This window comes from Delphinapterus leucas, chromosome 19 (genome assembly GCF_059928025.1).
Source record: "Delphinapterus leucas isolate spDelLeu-1000000601 "Yukka" chromosome 19, BTC_Dleu_Yukka2, whole genome shotgun sequence".
NCBI lineage: Eukaryota > Metazoa > Chordata > Mammalia > Artiodactyla > Monodontidae > Delphinapterus > Delphinapterus leucas.
This window is the reverse complement of record NC_143147.1, coordinates 23,831,714-23,850,759: the sequence shown is the minus strand read 5'-3', so window position 1 is coordinate 23,850,759 and position 19,046 is coordinate 23,831,714. Positions and strand designations below refer to the sequence as shown.

Below are 19,046 nucleotides of genomic sequence, written 5' to 3'. Positions count from 1 at the left end.
TACTTTGCCAGTTGAGGAAATGGTCTGGAAGTCTGTTGACTAGCAGTAATAAACTAGAGTGGAATTAAACAATTGTACGAAAAAGTCACCAAAACAATTCACAGACACTCAAGAACTGGTATTTTCCATGAATTTGTTTGGTACAGTACATGTAAACAGAGGTACTAGCAGTTCGTTAGAAGAATTAGCAGGGACTGATAGAAATATTGGTATCTGAGCTACAAGACTGCATTAAAATTTTTCTTTTGTTCTACTATAAATATTCAACAACTAGCCCCAGTATCTGGCACAGAGTAAGCCATCAATAAATATGTTGACTGAATGTAACAAAATGATTTTTTTAAAAAAAGGAGGGGGGATGATTTCTTGTACCTGGTATTAAACATCTCACCATTGGAAGAATTATCCTTATGCAAAGAAAAAGATGAAGTAGCCATGCCTAGGTGCTGTCACTTGAGAGCTCTCAAAAGAGGTTGGCTATGCAACTCCTCTCCCACCTGCATCTGCTGCATATTTGAAATTCCCAGCCTTAGTTGTCCTCCTTTGGAACTAGGTTTACAGTCCACAGAAGAGCCAATTAAAATGCAAATATGTCATCTGTATACGGGTACCAACTTGGCTTCTGGCAGTCACTGACACGTTTATCAGCTCTGCTGTGTGAATGGTTAGCTGCCTCCCGGAGGCCTAGACCTTGGGCGCAGGAAGGGCTGCTTCTCAGCAGACACAGTGAGGTCTGCTTTGGCCAGCGGCAGGGACACTGCTGACCGCCAGCCTCGCTGCAGCCCCGAGGCAGGCCCAGCTGCAGGAAGCAGCCAGGACAAAGACAGCCCCGGGAGGTCTCATGGTGGGGCGGGACGCCATCATGCCCGGGTCTCCCTGTTCCTGAATTCGGGTCACCTCGGCCCTTCCAAAAACCGGCTGGCTCTCGTCAGAACGTTCGCGGCCGGGCGTGTGGGTGCATAGCGATGTTCATTGTCTTCTGTTTTCATCACTGCAACCTCCAGTCCCCGGCACGTGAGGGCCGGGGAGGTGGCCAAACCGAGTTAAAACCTGAAACGTCTTTTTTGTTCTTTACAGTTCAGTTTAAATTCCATGCAATCTTTACGGTGTGCGCTAATATGTATTATACAATTCTGTGTTTGCCTTTTCAAAGGCTCTTCAACTTACAAATACCATGCTGGCCTCCCGGCCGGGAAATTAAGACAATTAAAACGAACAGTCCTTAAGTTCCAACCCAGCGTTTGGGGCTGGGCTGCGGCTGCAGCCTCCCCTTCCTCCTCCGCCCCGGCGCTCTTCCGGCTCCCCTTTCGCGTCCCCAGGACAACGCCCGCGCGCACCCGGAGAGAAGGCGGGGCGCCGAGCCGAGGCCGTCACGTCCCGAACGTCGGGAGGCTGGCCATCACCCTGTGACGTCACGAGGCCCCGCCCCCGCTGCCCTGCTATCCCCCGCGGCACGCGCCATTTTGTCTCCAGTGTCTCGTTTGCAGTTGGTTGTGCGGAGGGGAGCGTCTTGGTCCGTAGGCGTGAGGAAGGGAACAGCATCTATTGTCTGTGTTTGACTCCGTAGTTTGGTCCGAGGCCTCCCGGAGCTTTCCCGGGGCAGTCGGCAGAAGCCGTCGCGACCGCCCCGCCCCTCCCCTCCGTCCCCGGGACCGGGAGGGACCCAGCCCGCGTCACGCCCCTCGGCGCTCGCCTTTCCCTTCTCTGTCGTTGCGTCCGCATCGCGCCCCCGGAATCAGACGGTGCCCCATAGATGGCCAGCTTTCCCCCGAGGGTCAACGAGAAAGAGATCGGTGAGGAATGGGAAGATGGGTGAGGGTTGCTGGTGAGCGCGCGGGGGCTGCGGAGAGGCAGAGGTTCGGGAGGAAGCGTCTCTGAGTCTGAGGAAGAACAGTGAGCCGGGGCCAAGCCCTGGAGCGAAGAGAAAGGAAGCAGCCCTGCGAGTGGGTGTCGCCGAGGGTAAATGGGGTGTGCATTGATGCGGCGCCTGTTGTGCGCCTGGCACGGAGGGAGGCGGTGCGCGGATATTAGAGGCAAAGAGAACCTGGGCGCCGAGTGGCGAGGGTTGCAATGATTGTGTGGCCGGAGATGGACACGCTTCCCCGGGGACCAACCCCCCCACCCCACAGTTTTCTCATCGGAGGTCCGGGCAGGGCCATTCTTCTGGATTTCTTCTGGCTAAGGGGCTGGGGCGTCGAGTGGGCAGGGGAGGGCTGGGCAAGTCTCCAGGACTCTTAAAAAAGTTTCCAGTGGGGAAAAGTAAACTTGTGTGACCTGAGCTGTTATGAAAGGATGGGTCTTCGTGTATACCAACAATTATAAGGAGAAATGCAGCCGCAGAGGTGCCATCAGCCTGGAAAAAGCAGTATTTTAAAAAATGGCATGGCGTTAAGAAAGGCAGCGGCTCTGGGGAGGAGACTCGGTTATCTCTCACACTCAGAGGAGCAGGGAGGAGCAGGGTGGTTGGGTGGAGTGACCGGAGAAAAGCTGATCTACGGAAGAGCAGACTCCTGAAAAGGCAGTCTAGAAACTGGCTTAGTGGCCAGCCCTGCCAAGCAGAAGACAGGCCAACAGATGTTGAAGGTCCTGCGTCAGGACCCACCCACTGACTCAGTAGAAAGCACCTCACTTTATTTAAATCCTCTCTCAAGGTAATATAACTGGAAGAACTTTGGGGCGAGTTGCGGGTGCTGTGCATTGATTGCTATGCTTGTAAACCCTGAACTTATCAAGTGATGTTATACACCTTATTTAAATACATACAGTTTTGGGGACTTCCCTGGCGGTGCAGTGGTGAGGACTGGGCGCTTTCACTGCGGGTGCCCGGGTTGGATCCCTGGTCGGGGAACCTAAGGTCCCGCAAGCCGCGCGGCATGGACAAAAAAATATAGATAAGTAGATAGATAGACAGTTTTTATTTAAAAAAATAAAATAGATTTAGCATCTCCTCATCGCTCCCCAGAGCCCAATACAGTGTGTTAATTAAATGAAAATTGGAGGTAGCTACTGAGCAGAGAGCCTTTGCATTTTCTTGTTCTTCAACTAAACGTGTGCCTTTATTGAATCCTTGGAGGAGGTTTTCTAGAGAAAGGGAGAAGCTGAAGTATCCAAAAGGCCCTGTATCCTGTTTGTGGGTGAATTTTTATACCTAGAGACAGCTGTGTTAGAGTTCTGGACTTCTGTTCTCTTAGAGATAAGGTTGAATGGCAGGTTAGGAGGGGACTTTAACTCTGGTTTTAATGACTATTTTAAACATACAGAGAAAACAAAATTCATGTCCAATTTTTATTTTAACTGTGGAACATAGAACTCAAAAGTTCTTATTCTCAATTCAGTGCTATTTTTTTCCCTACTCACAGCAGTATTGCGGATGAGTGATCTGCCTTTCATTTATCTGTATTTTATTTCATCTTGATGAATCATTTTGAAAACTTACCAATCCTCTCTTCTAAGGGATGGATAGAGGTTCTTAGCATACCTGCATAAGGTAGAACCATGCACTAAATAGCTTTTTTAATTAAAAAATATATTTTTTTTGCATATTTGTCTCAGTGTTATTTCCTGGATATAATATAAAGTTACTATATAACTATATAAAGTTACTATATAGTATAAAGTTGCTATATTTAAAAGAACTTTGGCCTTTTGTAAGTTTTTTTTTTTAAAACCCAGGTTTTTGTTTCTTTTTTTAAAATATCATTTGAATACAAAGTTAAACACTAATACCTCTGCGTTGCTTTGTATCTGTCAGTAAGGACTAACATTTTTTCTTGGGTATTAATTATAGCTGTTTGGTTTCTCAAGTAAGTACTGAAAGAGGAGGCAAGATTCCATGAATGATTAAAGAAGTCTCTGTGACAGGGAGTTACTGCCTAGAGCTACTGCCCTCTTTCACAAGGTTCTGCCACAGACCCTCCCTTTCTAGTTATGAAATTGCAGGGAGGAATGTGAAGAAGGAACTGAATGTGGTTTGCTTGGTTGAGCAGTGACTCAGATGATGTGTTACTACTGTGCGGATATTAATAATGTGGTGTTGTATCCAATGGCCAAGTTCCCATGGCAGGCAGCTTTTCCCTTATACAAGGTCATTAAATTATAGTATCTTAGGATACTTACATTCAACAGTTGCAGGTAGTATATAAAGATTTAATTAAAATTTTTTCTTCATTATAAACCTCGTGCTAGTTTATAATAGTATACCAGTAAGTATTTAAATGAGTGTTTAAATTATTTGATTAAAATGCAGTGATCATTTTATATGCCTGTTAACAAGCAAAGAAACACAAGGTAATTATTAATTCAGTACTTGTTTGTATTTATTTGGCAGTATTTTTTTAGGGTGGCCCTATTTCTTGAAAAATATATATATATATTCAAGAGTAGATTAGCTTATTATTTCATGGTCTTTGTTATCTGAACCAGTTCTTTAGTTAATTTATTACCACCCTTTACACAAGAGGAGTTTTGTGATTGTGGTCAAGGTGAAAGAAGAAAAATACAGAGTGATCCTAAAATACAGATTTTAAAAAATGAGTCTTCTGTAGGAAAGTTAGTCTTGCTTATGCTTGCCAAAGGAGAAATGAGTTTTAGTCTAATTTACCAGATGTTTTTGAAGTTGAATGCAAGGGCCAGTCCTCTGTTTTTTGAGATGGAAGTTATATAAGTATACTCATCTAGTTTAATCAGGGGCTTTCTCTTTTTAAGATAATGCTTGCATTTTTCAGTTGAATTTTAAAGCTTGCTTCCCTTATTTGTGAACTTTGATTTTCTTTTTCTCCTAAAATTTGTGGATTTTAAAAGATAGATGTGGTTATAGAAACCCATGTTTAAAAAAAAAAAAAGATTTAGGCAGGGGTTGCAAATTCAGGGCCCAGGCACATAAATGAAAGACTGTGGGCTTGGAGGAATATAGGGGACATGGAGCAGCCAGCCCTTTCAAAAATCATTTGTGTGTGAGCGTTTTGGTTTTGTTTTGGTTTTTTTTTGGCTGCGCCGTGCAGCTTGTGGGATCCTAGTTTCCCAACCAGGGATTGAACCCGGGCCCTCGGTAGTGAAAGCCCAGAATCCTAACCACTAGGCCACCAGGGAACTCCCTCATTTGTATATTTAAAAAAATCATTCTACAGGCATAAGAGTGTCACCGGTTTGTGAATTTTGTATTAAAGTCATGTGATACAAGTGGGGCAGGGGTAGGTGGGGGGTTCTGCTTTGATTAAACCACACTTGAAGTATTGTGTTTGGTTGAAAAAGTTCCACTTTTTTGAGGGCCATTACTAACTGGAGTTTATCCAGAAAAGTATGAAGGTGTAGGTGGAGAATGGACTTGAAACCGTGTAATTGAAAACTCACCAGATTTTATCCTGGTGAACAGATTTAGTTGCTGATGTCATGGCCGTCTTCAATATATGAATGTCATGTGAGAGCAGGATCAGGCTTATTCTTTTATATCAGACCCAGTACTGAGTGGGTGGAGTGTCACGGAGGAAGATTTTGAGTCATCAAAAGGAAATTTTCCGATAATTTCAGCTGTGCCAAAATAGGTGCATATTTATATTTATGAATATCATAGGAAAACAGATTTCAGTTTTGCTTTGTTTTACTTTTGAAACCATAATCTCATTGTTAATGTATCAAAGAATTGGGCAAGGAAATATTTATTTATTAATTATTGTTTTAAATATTTATTTTTGTTTTATTTATTTGATTGCACCAGGTCTTAGTTGCAGCAGGCAGTCTCCTTAGTTGCAGCTTGCCAGCTCCTTAGTAGTGGTATGTGAACTCTTAATTGCAGCATGCGTGTGGGATCTAGCTCCCTGACCAAGGATCGAACCCAGGTCCCCTGCATTGGGAGCACAGAGTCTTATCCACTGCGCCACCAGGGAAATCCCGAGGAAATATTTAAATCGCTTAAGAATGGGAGCTTATACACATGCTTTCATATTCGTTCAATAAATATTTTCTGAGCCCCTGTCACATGCCAGGTGCTACACTCCCTGTTGGTGGAGCACACGTGGAGCCTGGAAGTGTCACTGAACGAATACATTGTTGGGGTTTGTGTATATATATATATATATATATATATATATATTTGCTCTTGCAATAGGAGTATATGTGGTTCTCATTTGAACTGCAGTACGTAGAATATATTGATGTTTAGTTGTTGGAAACTTTAAGCCCAAAACATAAAAATAGACCATAGAGTTGAACACGCAACAGATCACAAAATAGATAATAGGGAAACTAAACCGAAGGTGAGTTATAACTAAAAAGGAAGAGTAGCAAAATTTGAAATCAAGACAGACCCAAGACAGCAGTGGTGATAGACTGATTAAGATCCTTTCCCTGGTGGTACAGTGGTTAAGAATCCGCCTGCCAATGCAGGGGACAGGGGTTCGAGCCCTGGTCCTGGAAGATCCCACATGCCGCGGAGAAACTAAGCCCGTGAGCCACAACTACCAAGGCTGCGCTCTAGGGCCCGCGAGCCACAACTACTGAAGCACGCGCGCCTAGAGCCTGTGTTCTGCAAGAGAAGCCACCACAAGGAGAAGCCTGCACACCGCATCGCAGAGTAGCCCCCGCTCACCGCAACTAGAGAAAGCCCGTGCGCAGCAACGAAGACCCAATGCAGCCAAAAAAGAAAAAGATCCTTTTCCAGAATTGAGGAAATAGCAGCCGCGTTTGCATGTGCACATGTACAATAGGAACTTGTTGATTATCTTTCTTGTTAAAGGCAGAAGAAAAATTCTCTGTACACTCTTAATATGCCAGTTTTATTTTAAAAGTATATTTATTTATTTATTTGTGGCTACTACTCTTCGTTGCAGTGCGCGGGCTTCTCATTGCGGTGGCCTCTGTTGTTGCGGAGCACGGGCAGGCTCTAGGCGCGCGGGCTCAGTAGTTGTGGCTCGTGGGCTTAGTTGCTCCACGGCATGCGGGATCTTCCCAGACCAGGGCTCGAACCTGTGTCCCCTGCATTGGCAGGCGGATTCTTAACCACCGCATCACCAGGGAAGTCCCAAATATGCCAGTTTTAGTTATGAATGCTAAATTTAAGTTCTGGTAACTAAATTTAAAATATATGAACTTGTTCTTTTTTTTTTGTCCTTAAAAACCAAAAGAATTACTTCCATTTTGGGGTCAGTTTGTGGCCCATTAGGAAGACGCTTGAGGACCACTATTCGAGAATCACAAATAACAGTGCATTTTATTTATTTGGTGGCACTGAGCAGCGTGCGGGATGTTAGTTCCCCCACTGGGAATCGAACCCGTGCCCGCTGCAGTTGAACCCCAGAGTCTTAACCACTGGACCGCCAGGGAAGTCCCAAATACAGTGCATTTTAAAGCACTGGTTGGGGAGGCTAGAGTAAGTAACCTTTAAGTTCCTTCTACTTCTGAGGATTTTGTGTTTTTTGTGACTTGAAAAAGATAAAAATATTCATGTTTGAATTCATGTTTTGACTAGACCATTTTATAGTGCTTTTTTTTTTTTTTTTTAATTTAATTTATCTTTGTCTGTGTTGGGTCTTGGTTGCTGCTCACAGGCTTTCTCTAGTTGCGGCCAGCGGGGGCTACTCTTCGTTGCAGTGCGCAGGCTTCTAATTGCAATGGCCTCTCCTGTTGCAGAGCACAGGCTCTAGGCACGCAGGCCTCAGCAGTGTGGCACACGGGCTCTAGAGCACAGGCTCAGTAGTTGTGGCGCACGGGCTTAGTTACTCCGCTGCATGTGGGGGTCTTCCCGGACCAGGGATCGAACCCCTGTCCCCCCCATTGGCAGTTGGATTCTTAACCACTGTGCCACCAGGGAAGTCCCTATAGTGCTTCCTTTGAATAATGATATAAAACTTTATTTTATAGTGGTTCATGGCTTTTGAAAGCTACAAACTTTTTGGAAGATACTTTTCCTGCAGAGCAACTTCAGTTTCTTGCATTTTAAATGTTAGTAATTTGAGGAAAACGTAAGGCAGTGCAAAAGTCAGGACTTCAATAATTGCTAGCCCTGATTGATCATTACATTACTGTTATTTGACCAATTTTTTTTTTTTTTGAAACTTTCTTAAAAAGCTCTTGATTTGGGAAATTTTAGGAGGATCACTTTATCAAAACTTAAAGATGCTTATTCTCATTACGGGGTCTTCACACCACACATCTCCCCTCAAAGGGTAGAATGCAGAACTCATTGTACCTTGTCTACATAGAAAAAGGAAAAACTCAGTGGAGCTGAGTGGATCCCAAAGTAATATGGATGCTGTCTCAAATTCATTGTTGGTTATATATGATATCCTATATTTTTTATTTTTCTTTTAGTGAGATCACGTACTATAGGTGAACTTTTAGCTCCTGCGGCTCCTTTTGACAAGAAATGTGGTCGTGAAAATTGGACTGTTGCTTTTGCTCCAGATGGTTCATACTTTGCTTGGTCACAAGGACATCGTGCAGTAAAGCTTGTTCCGTGGTCCCAGTGCCTTAAGAACTTGTAAGACTGTTTTCTTTTTTGTATTTTGTATCTATCTGTTTCTAGATTTTATTTTTTTCTCTGTGTGGAATAATAAGATTATTTCGATATTTAAGTTTTTTCCTTTGGAGACTGTTGTAAATGAATTTTACTCATAAGCTGAATATATTTGTTGGAAAATTTGTGGGAAGAATTGTCTGGCCTTATATATTATAGAATACTTTCTCAGATACTTTGGTGTTTTTAAATTTTTCTTTTCCATATATCAAAAGGCAAGTTAATTGTGCCTTGGTAGTGCAATTTCTAAAATGTATCTACTAAGTTTAATCTTTCCCTCCTTTTTGTGTTTAGTTCACCTTTATGGTTTTCGTCATTAATATCCTTATTACATATTAGATTAGGTCTAGAACGTATGGGAAACTACTTATTATGGGGTTTAAGGTAGTTTTCTGATGTCAGCTTCACAATATCTTAATGTTCTCAGAATTTTTTTGTTTTTGTTTTTTGCTTGTTTATACTTTTGGGTTAATTAAAGGAGTCCTGGTTGAGATAGGATTTCTATATCAATAAGGATATATTAAAACAAATTTGAAAATTTGAAATGAATAAATTATAAATTGCTTTATTGTTGAACTTTTTCTCATACAGTGAGGATTTCTTTTAGTCTGAATTTATTTGGTCATGCCCATGTAGCTTGTAGCAACTTTTCCGCTTCCCATCTATAAGGATTCTGTTGTTATTCAGTATCACTATAATAATACTGAAGTTATTTTAACAAACACTTATCATTATTTAGTATTCACATGAGTCCAGAGTAAATAATAACTAGATTTCAATCTGACCTTTTTTTCTACCCAGTCTCTTGCATGGCACCAAGAATATCACCAATTCAAGCAGTTTAAGATTGTCAAGACAAAACAGTGATGGTGGTCAAAAAAATAAGCCTCGTGAACATATTATAGACTGTGGCGATATAGTCTGGAGTCTTGCTTTTGGATCTTCAGTTCCAGAAAAACAGAGTCGCTGTGTAAACATAGAATGGCATCGATTCAGATTTGGACAAGATCAGCTACTCCTTGCCACAGGGTTAAACAATGGGCGTATCAAAATATGGGATGTATATACAGGTATGGAGTCATAGTTTTGAAAGCAAACCTGATTGTCTTATGATGCAAGCATAGCTCATAGGCACTGGAAGAATACATAATTTGAGGATTTTAACTCACAGAGAAGCAAGAATTGATGCTATGAATGTATCTTTATATTTGGCCTAAATAGCATCTTCAGCTCACAGTTTTAATTTAGGAAAATAGAGTTCATATTGCTTAATCACTCTTCAGAGAATATTATAGTAGGAAGGGCGTGTCTAAGGAATGTTTAGTTAATTATCACTTATAAACTGGTAATTTAGTGTATGACTCAAATTGCAAGGTGTTTTCTTAAATACTTTTTCAATGATTGATAGCTAAAAGGCTTTCAAGGTAAATCTGGTTTTCAACAATCATTATCTAACCTCTGGAAAATTTTAATGACATTTTATCTAAAGTTTAACCAGATAGGTTGAGAAGTTAAATTCTTCGGGCAATTAAATGTAAATGTGTTGTAGGAATTCGCTGGCGGTCCGGTGGTTAGGACTGCAGGGGACGTGGGTTCGATCCCCGGTCAGAAACTAAGATCCCGCAAGCCATGCAGCACGGCCAAAATAAAGTAAAATAAAATAAATTTTTAAAAAGTAAATGTGTTGTTCACTACCTAAAAGTTTCTGGCTGATAGTATGTACTCCAAAATTTAAAGGATTTTTTAAAATGAGCATTAAAACTATGTACATTAGAATATAGCAAGTGATACTAACACTGAGTGGGGATAATGAGTCAGTAAATTTGATTGAATTCTGGGAAAACATTTAAAGTAAGCACATTGCTTTTCATAGAAGAACAAAACTCTATAATATTAGATGAATAAAGTACCTTTTTTTCATCGAGATTATGTTTAAAAATTTAGGCTGTTATAGAATAACATGTATCTTTGGGGGAGCTTGACAGTCCATTTGTAGTCTAAGCCAAGTAAAAGAAAAGGAAAATTCTGATTTTGTATTTTAAAATCATACTATACAAAGATTTTTAAATGATGTAGATTTTCTTGATATTAAATTGACTTGATCCAGGAGTTTGTTCACATTTTAGGAATTCCCTTTTAATTTTTCTAATTTAGGCTTTGGTATCTTGGAAATAATCTATTTTGTAACAATGTAAATACTGAATCTTTAAAGATAATAGTAAAGGCACTAGTAAATAAGTCATTTTACACTTGGTAAACTAAGGAGGTACCCAGATATTTCTATTCTTTTTTTTTTTAATGGTGATCTCAACCCTATTTTTTTAATATGGAAGCTGATTAAAATTATTAACATTGTCTCTTTCCCACCTTCCATTGCATTTAGGAAAACTCCTCCTTAACTTGGTAGATCATACTGAAGTAGTCAGAGATTTAACTTTTGCTCCAGATGGGAGCTTGATCCTGGTGTCAGCTTCAAGAGACAAAACTCTGAGAGTGTGGGACCTGAAAGATGATGGTATGTCTTTCTTTCTAGGCTGTGGAAAAGAATTAGTTTCTGGATATTACTACTGAGAGGTATTACGAACACTTGGGGCATTTGACATTAAAAGTGACATGATCAAAGTTTCCTTTTCTCTGCTTAGTCCTTTGGTCCCTTTCCCTGTGCAGATCAAACAAAACCATAAATGTGACCCAGAATAGGAGCCAGCAGTTACTCTAAGTAAACAATCTGATATTACTCAGAAACTAACTACACAGATCTGTACCAACTATTTGAGGACAAAATCTGGATCAATCTTAGGGTTTTATTTGAACTGGTCTGTGTTTTATTTCCTTTATATTGGGGAGGATTATTAACTTCCGTCATTTGCTTAGTGAAAATTTAAGTAGATCTTGACCTAACAAAAGATATAACTTAGTAATTAATAAAATGTAAATTCCAACATGATTTATACACCAGAATTTATAGGATGTAAATACTACTAATAATAAGTTGGATAGTTTAAGTAAGAATTATAAAAAGTAAGAGATTTGCCCTCCAATATAGTAAAAGGAATATCAGTGTCAAGTTTTAGCTTTTTCGGAAACATTGATAATTGTGATCCTTTTACAAAGTTTTGGAGAGTCTGTCTACCTTGTTTGAGAAGGCCTGAGATGAGCATCTCTTCCCCCTTCTTAGCCTCTGATGAAAGAGTTTACAGTTTTAACTAAAACCATATATTTAATTAAGATCTGCTAGTGCTCTACCAGCCTCAAGCTAGAAGTTGACAGGCTTGTTTGGGGAAATGTAGCTTAAATTGAATGTAGTAGAAAACAAACCCCTCAGATTTGGAGACTTGTTTCAGCTTATGGGTAATAACCATTGCCTGATAGAATAATACACTAATACTATTACCAAATTATGTGGCACCTCTTCTGCATTTATCAATTCTCTGATTGCTCAGCTATTGAGGGGTGAAGGGATCCCAATAGTTAAAACATTTGAAAATTAAATTTTATTTTCTTTCGCATATCATATGGAACTTGCTCTCTCAACATACTTTCAGTTGTAAGTCAGCTGACCTTTTCTTAAAGGGCCAGATGGTGAATATTTTAGGCTTGTGGACCATGCTGTCTCTGCAGTAGTTACTCCACTCTACTGTCACAACAATGGGCATGTTCCAGTAAAACTTAGGTACAAAAATAAGAAACTGTTGTATATTGCCAACCCCTGTAATACATTAATCACTGCCTCTGTAGAAGTTTGTGATTCTGTGATTCTGCCATTTTTGAAATGCTACTTATTTGAAGTAGATTCTAGGGTTAACCCAGGTATTTTCCTTTTGTTCAGGAAACATGATGAAAGTATTGAGGGGCCATCAGAACTGGGTGTACAGCTGTGCATTCTCTCCTGACTCTTCTATGCTGTGTTCAGTGGGAGCCAGTAAAGCAGTATGTGTCAAAGTTCTTGTATACTTACTGTGAATTGGATTGTAATTGTGCATAATCATTTTAAATCTAAGCAACCTATTAAGTCTGTGCTCGGTGTCTTGAATATCTTAAATGTGTTATTCCATGGTGGGGGAGAATTTGCATGAGGGAAATTAAATAAGTATAGTTATTGATTGTAAAGTGAGAAATTGGATTGTTTTAGTTAGAGATGATATTCATAAAATGAGGGGTATGTCAATTTTATTTTTTCTCAGATCTAGGAGAGTTTATGTGCTATAGAAGAGATTTAGTCCAAATGTTAAGACATTCCCTTGCTAATTATTTTCTTCTCTGTTGTTCTTTTTTTTTTTTGGTCCAGTTTGCTGTTTAAAGTTTTAAGTCCCAGCTGGTCCTGGACATTTAACTGAAAAAAAGTAACTTAAAAATCTAATAAGAATAAAAATAACAGTCATGTATGTCCTGGAGTGAATTTCATCTAAATTTGATATGATCTGTCTTGCATAGCATACCTGTAGACAGATTAAGTATAAAGTGACGCTTAAGAGGGTTATGCTTATTGATGAACCCTCCTTTAGTTAGTGTCTACCAGCTCTGAGTTAGTATAGTTAAAGAGATCTTATTAGCTTCAGGTATTTATGAAAATGGTTGAAGTCCAAATACATGTGATGATCACAATACACTTTGAATTAATGGGGGGTGGGAGGCTGGTTAAAATGCATTTTATTTAGCCAAGAAGTGTGTTAAAATGATAGTTGAAAATGTTGGCAGTTTAGAAAAAAATATTCAGTTCTTTAAAAATCATAAGAAGAGCAAAGCTAGATGTTGACATTGCTATTTTAGGCTGTGTGTTTTCCATATGCTTCTTGCTTTCCCTGTCACAGGTGGTGGCAGCAATATTGGTGTGATTGAGGTTATGCTGGCACCACTCGCACACAGGCGCACAATGGTGTTAGCTGGGCAGAAAGAGTGGCATCTCTGGCTACCGGGCTGGGGGCGACCTTTACCATAGGATGAAGTAACCTTGCATTCGGCTGCAAGGTGTACTGTACGTACACAGGTGCTGGTCGATGTCCACTTTCTGCTTTTCTTTCTTTCTTTTTTTCTTTTTAAAAATAATTTTCCCCACAGTGAAACCAACTGACTCCTCCGATGTAATTGATCTTCCAGTCTGGTGGAATTGGGAGTCTAACATGTGAAACCAATTTAATGTAATGTAGTTGGCTTTCAAATGGTTTCTCTGTGCTATTTTTTGGAATTCTTTGAGATACTAGAGATACCTTAAGTCTTTGATCCAATGTAAAATTTGTATTTATTTTTCTTTGGAAATAATATATTGTGTCTGTGCAGAAAAACGTAGCAAAAAGGATTGCTTTACTCCAAGAGGAGGAGAGTTTGTCTTATTAGGATGGTAATAAACCTCCAAGCTCATGTTTAATATAACAGATTGAAGTAAACATTAGAATCCTGTTTAGAGCTATTCTGCACAGTATAACTACTGATCTTTAGAATCTAAAACTATGTGTGAACTTGTACTAAAGTAATTTAAATGTTTTATACTTAAAATGACTAATGATTGTGGTTGGTTTGGGAAAAATAAGATTGGCAAATCTTGATTCACAGAAATGTTGTTAATTGTATTATTTTCGTAAATTAGCATTTTCATTTTGTAATGTGGTTTAACATCCTTGTTGTTTGCCAAAGAAATTTCATTTGGCTGTGAAAAATTCTCTTTGCTTGCAGTATCTGTTTCTCTTCCTAGGCTCACGTTGGTGACCCAAGCCTATTGTAAACAAGTGATTATCTCAAAGGGAGATGCCAATGGAGTAACAATTTGTTAACCTTATATTTTCTGTCTGTATATTTTTTAAAAATTTGGTAGTTTCTGGAAAAAAAAAAAAGAAGGGGGTTTGTAGTACTTAACCCTATTTATTTCTGTATATTTTAGTTAATTAGTTTTTGGAATAAATGGATGTCAGTATAACTTTGTGGTTAAATTGCATTGCCTTTTTTGTGTTTAGGCTTATTTTTAAATTAACATTTAACAGAAACATTTGAAATAGAATTTGCATGTTTACTTTAATTAACTTAAAAACTGATTTTAATCTTTGACTATGACACTGAGCATATTCTTTTATAATTATTCATAATTTATAATGTTTAATTTAATGTAATCTTAATTAAATTTAGCAGTTTTAGTTTAAGATGTGCCATTTTGTCCTCTGCATGTCTGAATGAAGCTATAACATTTGCCTTTTTTGCAGGTTTTCCTTTGGAATATGGATAAATATACCATGATACGGAAACTAGAAGGGCATCACCATGATGTTGTAGCTTGTGACTTTTCTCCTGATGGAGCATTGCTGGCTACGGCATCTTATGATACTCGAGTTTATATCTGGGATCCACACACTGGAGACATTCTGATGGAATTTGGGTGGGTACAGCATGAATTATTTTAGTCTGTAATTCATCTCTACTATCAGTATAGCTTTTAAGAAGTCATGGGGATGATTAGAATCATTAACATGTGAAATCTGAAATTGCACTCTGTCATAATTTAAAATTTCGGTATCATTTAGGCCCTTTAATAATGCATCTAAATTCTACAAATAAATTTGACTTTCTTGATACAGATCTTGTTATTGTTACTTAACAGTACATGACTCTGTCGAGGTGGTAATTATATTTAGAGTTTCCTGTTGGGAAACATAGTTAAAACTAAAGTTGGACTTGGTCTTAAACCACTCTGTAAGACGGCGATTAGTAATTAGGTTTAATCGCTTCGTTTAAAGTGGATAGACTAGCTCTGCTCAGTCTTCTCAGTTGTGTTTGTTAAGGCCACTTTAAACATTATTCCAAGGACTGATGTACTCTGTACCTGGGTAGTTTTGTTTCTTGAAGTGACTCTCATTTCCACTGAAAACATGTCTTTGACCTCAGGCACCTGTTTCCCCCACCTACTCCCATATTTGCTGGAGGAGCGAATGACCGATGGGTGCGGTCTGTCTCGTTCAGTCATGACGGACTGCATGTTGCAAGTCTCGCTGATGATAAGTAAGTGTGTGAATTACAGCTTGACCTGTTTATTACTGTAAAGATTTCCTTTCATTCTTCTACTTAATAAAAAAACATTCTTAAGGATGAAAAATATGGCCTTTCTGCAGTTTGGGTTTTAATGGCCCTTTTTCTAGACAAGACCTTGGGAGATGTTGATGTGTCTTAAAGAATATTGGCCTGCACAGTATTTATGTAAACTAAAGATAATGCGTGCCTCTCCCTGTGTTCTTTGTTTGTTAACTGGTTCAGGCAAACTGGGTGCATTTTTAATTAGCTTTTTAGCTCAGCTGACAGATTTTCTTAGTAATATCTTATAAAGGTTGAAACAGAAGAACATTTTCAAAGTGAAATAAATGATTAAAACAGAGTCATTTGTATCCACTGAAACTGAGACTATAAAGATGAAATGTCACATGAGTGAGATTTGCTGCTTATTGGTAAGCAAAAACTAGATGTAGCCATTCCATTTTCTCATACTTTTATCAATGTGCATGGATATAGCATTAAGCAATTTGGTCACATCATTCAGAAAGTGACTCATTACCATCTTTCTAGAATGTTAGCAAACGTATGGGGAGAGTTCTTTATTTGCCAGCAGCCATTGTTTTCCTGTTTGTTCAGCTAGTTCCTGACTATCAGTTGTCTGCTATTCCTAGACACACTCTACCTAGGTGAAAAGTTTCATAAACTTCTTGAAAAGAGTCAAACAGATCAGATACCGATTATATTTTAAGTGTAAGGAAGTAAGGAGAAAGTTTCCGGTTGTGGGCATATTACAGATCAGAACACTGGGAAGTGAAGGCAGCCATGCTTTATAGTCTCTTAGTGTGAATTAGTCCAAATTACCAATTGGTATAAACTATAAAATCTTTAATAAAGCAAGTTCCAGTCGTTGCTCCAGTGATATGTGTGTGTGTGTGTGTGTGTGTGTGTGTGTGTGTATTTTGTGACTCAGCCCAGAGTGGCATTTCTTTCTGAATTTTAAAAGGTGCTTTTACCTTAAATTTCCTACTAGATAATCACTGGACGGTTTATTTCCTTTCCAGAATGGTGAGGTTCTGGAGAATTGATGAGGATTATCCAGTGCAAGTTGCACCTTTGAGCAATGGTCTTTGCTGTGCCTTTTCTACTGATGGCAGTGTTTTAGCTGCTGGGTGAGTGATTTTTCTCTTTTAAGAGGCAATTTAAGGTGGCTTTTAGTCAAAGCAGCCTGTATTTTATTGTCAGTAAATCTTCCATAAGGGCTTTTTATAATATTATTAATTTGTCATAGAGGGAGATCACTGGGCAGGTCTCCTGAATTAGGTTTTAATGTGCAGTCTGTGGCTCTAATTCACAGCCTCGGTGGTAGTTGTATGAGCTTTTGGATGATGAAATACATGGATTTGTGTGACTGAGCTTGTGATTTGTTTACTTCTGTTTAGGACACATGATGGAAGTGTGTATTTTTGGGCCACTCCAAGGCAAGTCCCTAGCCTTCAACATTTATGTCGCATGTCAATCCGGAGAGTGATGCCCACCCAAGAAGTCCAGGAGCTGCCGATTCCTTCCAAAGTTTTAGAGTTCCTCTCCTACCGCGTTTAGAGGATGCTGTCTTCCCTAGTATTAGGGACTGACAACACACTTTACACAAACCCCAAGCTTTACTGACTTCAAGGTTTAGGAGATTTATTTAATTTGATACATTCTTGTATTGCATTTTGATCAGTTGAGCTTTTAAAATATTATTTATAGACCTTAGGAGAAATATTTCTGAACATATCAAATGTAAATTTTTTTCTAAAATGTAACTGTGAAAACATATACATACATGTATATATTTAGATATAAGCTGCTGTGTGTTGAATGGACCCTTTTGCTTTTCTTATTTTTAGTTCCAACATGTATATATTGCTTTAGTAGAGCCACAATATGTATCTTTGCTGTAAAGTGGAAGGAATTTTATTCTGGGACATTGAGTTAGATGGTAAATACTGACTTAAGAAAGCTGAATGCCTCATAACAAAATGTGTATTTGGTTGGGGGGTGGTCAGACAACTGACCTTCAAGTAAAACAGTTTTAGTCTAGGGAAGGATTTTGTTTTCCTTAGGAGTGGCATCTGAGAGGTGGAATTTGAATGTGACATTATTAAATGAAAAATAGCCAGGATACAACCAGGAAAAAAGGGTGTCTTTTTTTTTTTTTCCTAACTACTGCTGTGGGCCTTAATTTTGGAAAGCAGCTTGCTACTTTAACCCCTGTGGTATAAGTAAAGTATTATAATAAATTTTAGTCAATTTGAAAAATCCATCTACTGCATTATTGCTAAATATTTTGTTGTTTGTACTAAGGGACAATTATTTTAAGACCGTGGTGGGTTTTTTTGCTTTTTGTTTATTTTTTACACATTTTATCCTATGTTTCTGCAGGGGATAATATTGGTGACTTGCCAAAGAGAAGCAATACAATTAGTATATCTGCTTTTGCCTTCTGTTATTTATCTTACCTGCAGATATTAAGAATGTATGCATTATGTAAAATGCTTGATTATATATTTTTGTTGAGTTTTTTAATTAAAGACTTGTAAAACAAAAAAGCCACTATCGTAAATGTTTCTTAAATATGTTGGAAGCACCACAAGCAAATTAAATAAGAAGGGTAATGAAGAAATAGCACAACTGTAGGGCACTGCTTGAGACTTAATGCTTCATGAATGCAACCACTTTTACTTGGTTTGTTCTTGGAGAACTGTTGCAGAAATGCTTACTTTAAAATAACTACTGAGCAAAAGAAAATTATGATCTTTTAGGGGACCTAATAGGCTTATAGTAAACCTTTCTGGCTAAAGTAACCATAAGAAAAAAATCTAGTGGTGTGGGCCCTTTGAGGAGGCAAAATGAGGAAAACTTTTATTAGCCATGCGTACCGTTAAAGACTTGTCTCCACTGAGAAACTGTTCTGAAGTTCTTACAAGTTGCTCTTTTCGGGGTGTATATAGTTGTAGCTTATAAATTTAAAAGCCAGTGGAAAATCTACCCAAGTTACTTCTTGAGAATCACCTGTATTTACAAAAGTATCTTATCTTTAAACCTGTTGTGATTTTTTTTTCATTTTACTTTAATACATCTACTTTATAAAGCAGTAAGATACCAATACCCTTCACACCATTAAATTATTTACTCTCCAACCAATAGAATCAATTAGGTAAAAATAGCATTTTGGGAAGATACATTCTCTGAGAAAGCCAGAATTGCTTGCCATCTCCCCATGAAAACCATAGTGCAAGATGAAAGGAAGATTGCAGAATATAAGTAGAAACACGCTTACATTTTCCGTATGTCTATCAGGAAGAAGTAATAGCAGGATGGTAATGCTTTAGACTGAGTGACCAAAGGAAGGTAGGGAAGACATGATTGGGATACTAACATGGGTCAGATTCTAGCTACATAATTTTAAAATGGTACTGCTGCTTTCTCTCATGTCATTTGGAGAACTGACGAGAGCCTTTACGTTCAGATTTCATTTCCTGTTTTAGGACCCCATAGGGGTGCCTGTGAACATAGGAAAATG

The 19,046-nt window shown here is 38.7% G+C and overlaps 1 protein-coding gene across 5 annotated transcripts; it reads left to right on the top strand.

Annotated features, from left to right (window-relative positions):
- Window positions 1–1,464: 1,464 nt before the first annotated feature.
- WSB1 (WD repeat and SOCS box containing 1) lies at window positions 1,465–18,076 on the top strand. Of its 5 annotated transcripts, none has more exons than XM_089900770.1 (10): window positions 1,465–1,793; window positions 7,119–7,363; window positions 8,305–8,473; window positions 9,311–9,579; window positions 10,893–11,024; window positions 12,339–12,439; window positions 14,701–14,873; window positions 15,380–15,493; window positions 16,543–16,650; window positions 16,921–18,076. In XM_089900770.1, coding segments are annotated over exons 2-10 (1,227 nt in total). In that variant the 5' UTR covers window positions 1,465–1,793; window positions 7,119–7,362; the 3' UTR covers window positions 17,081–18,076. The 5 variants fall into 5 exon arrangements, with proteins under 5 accessions (XP_089756896.1, XP_022451251.1, XP_089756897.1 ...); XM_089900771.1 differs by lacking the exon at window positions 1,465–1,793 and adding an exon at window positions 1,820–2,651; XM_089900772.1 differs by lacking the exon at window positions 1,465–1,793 and adding an exon at window positions 3,210–4,287.
- Window positions 18,077–19,046: the final 970 nt, after the last annotated feature.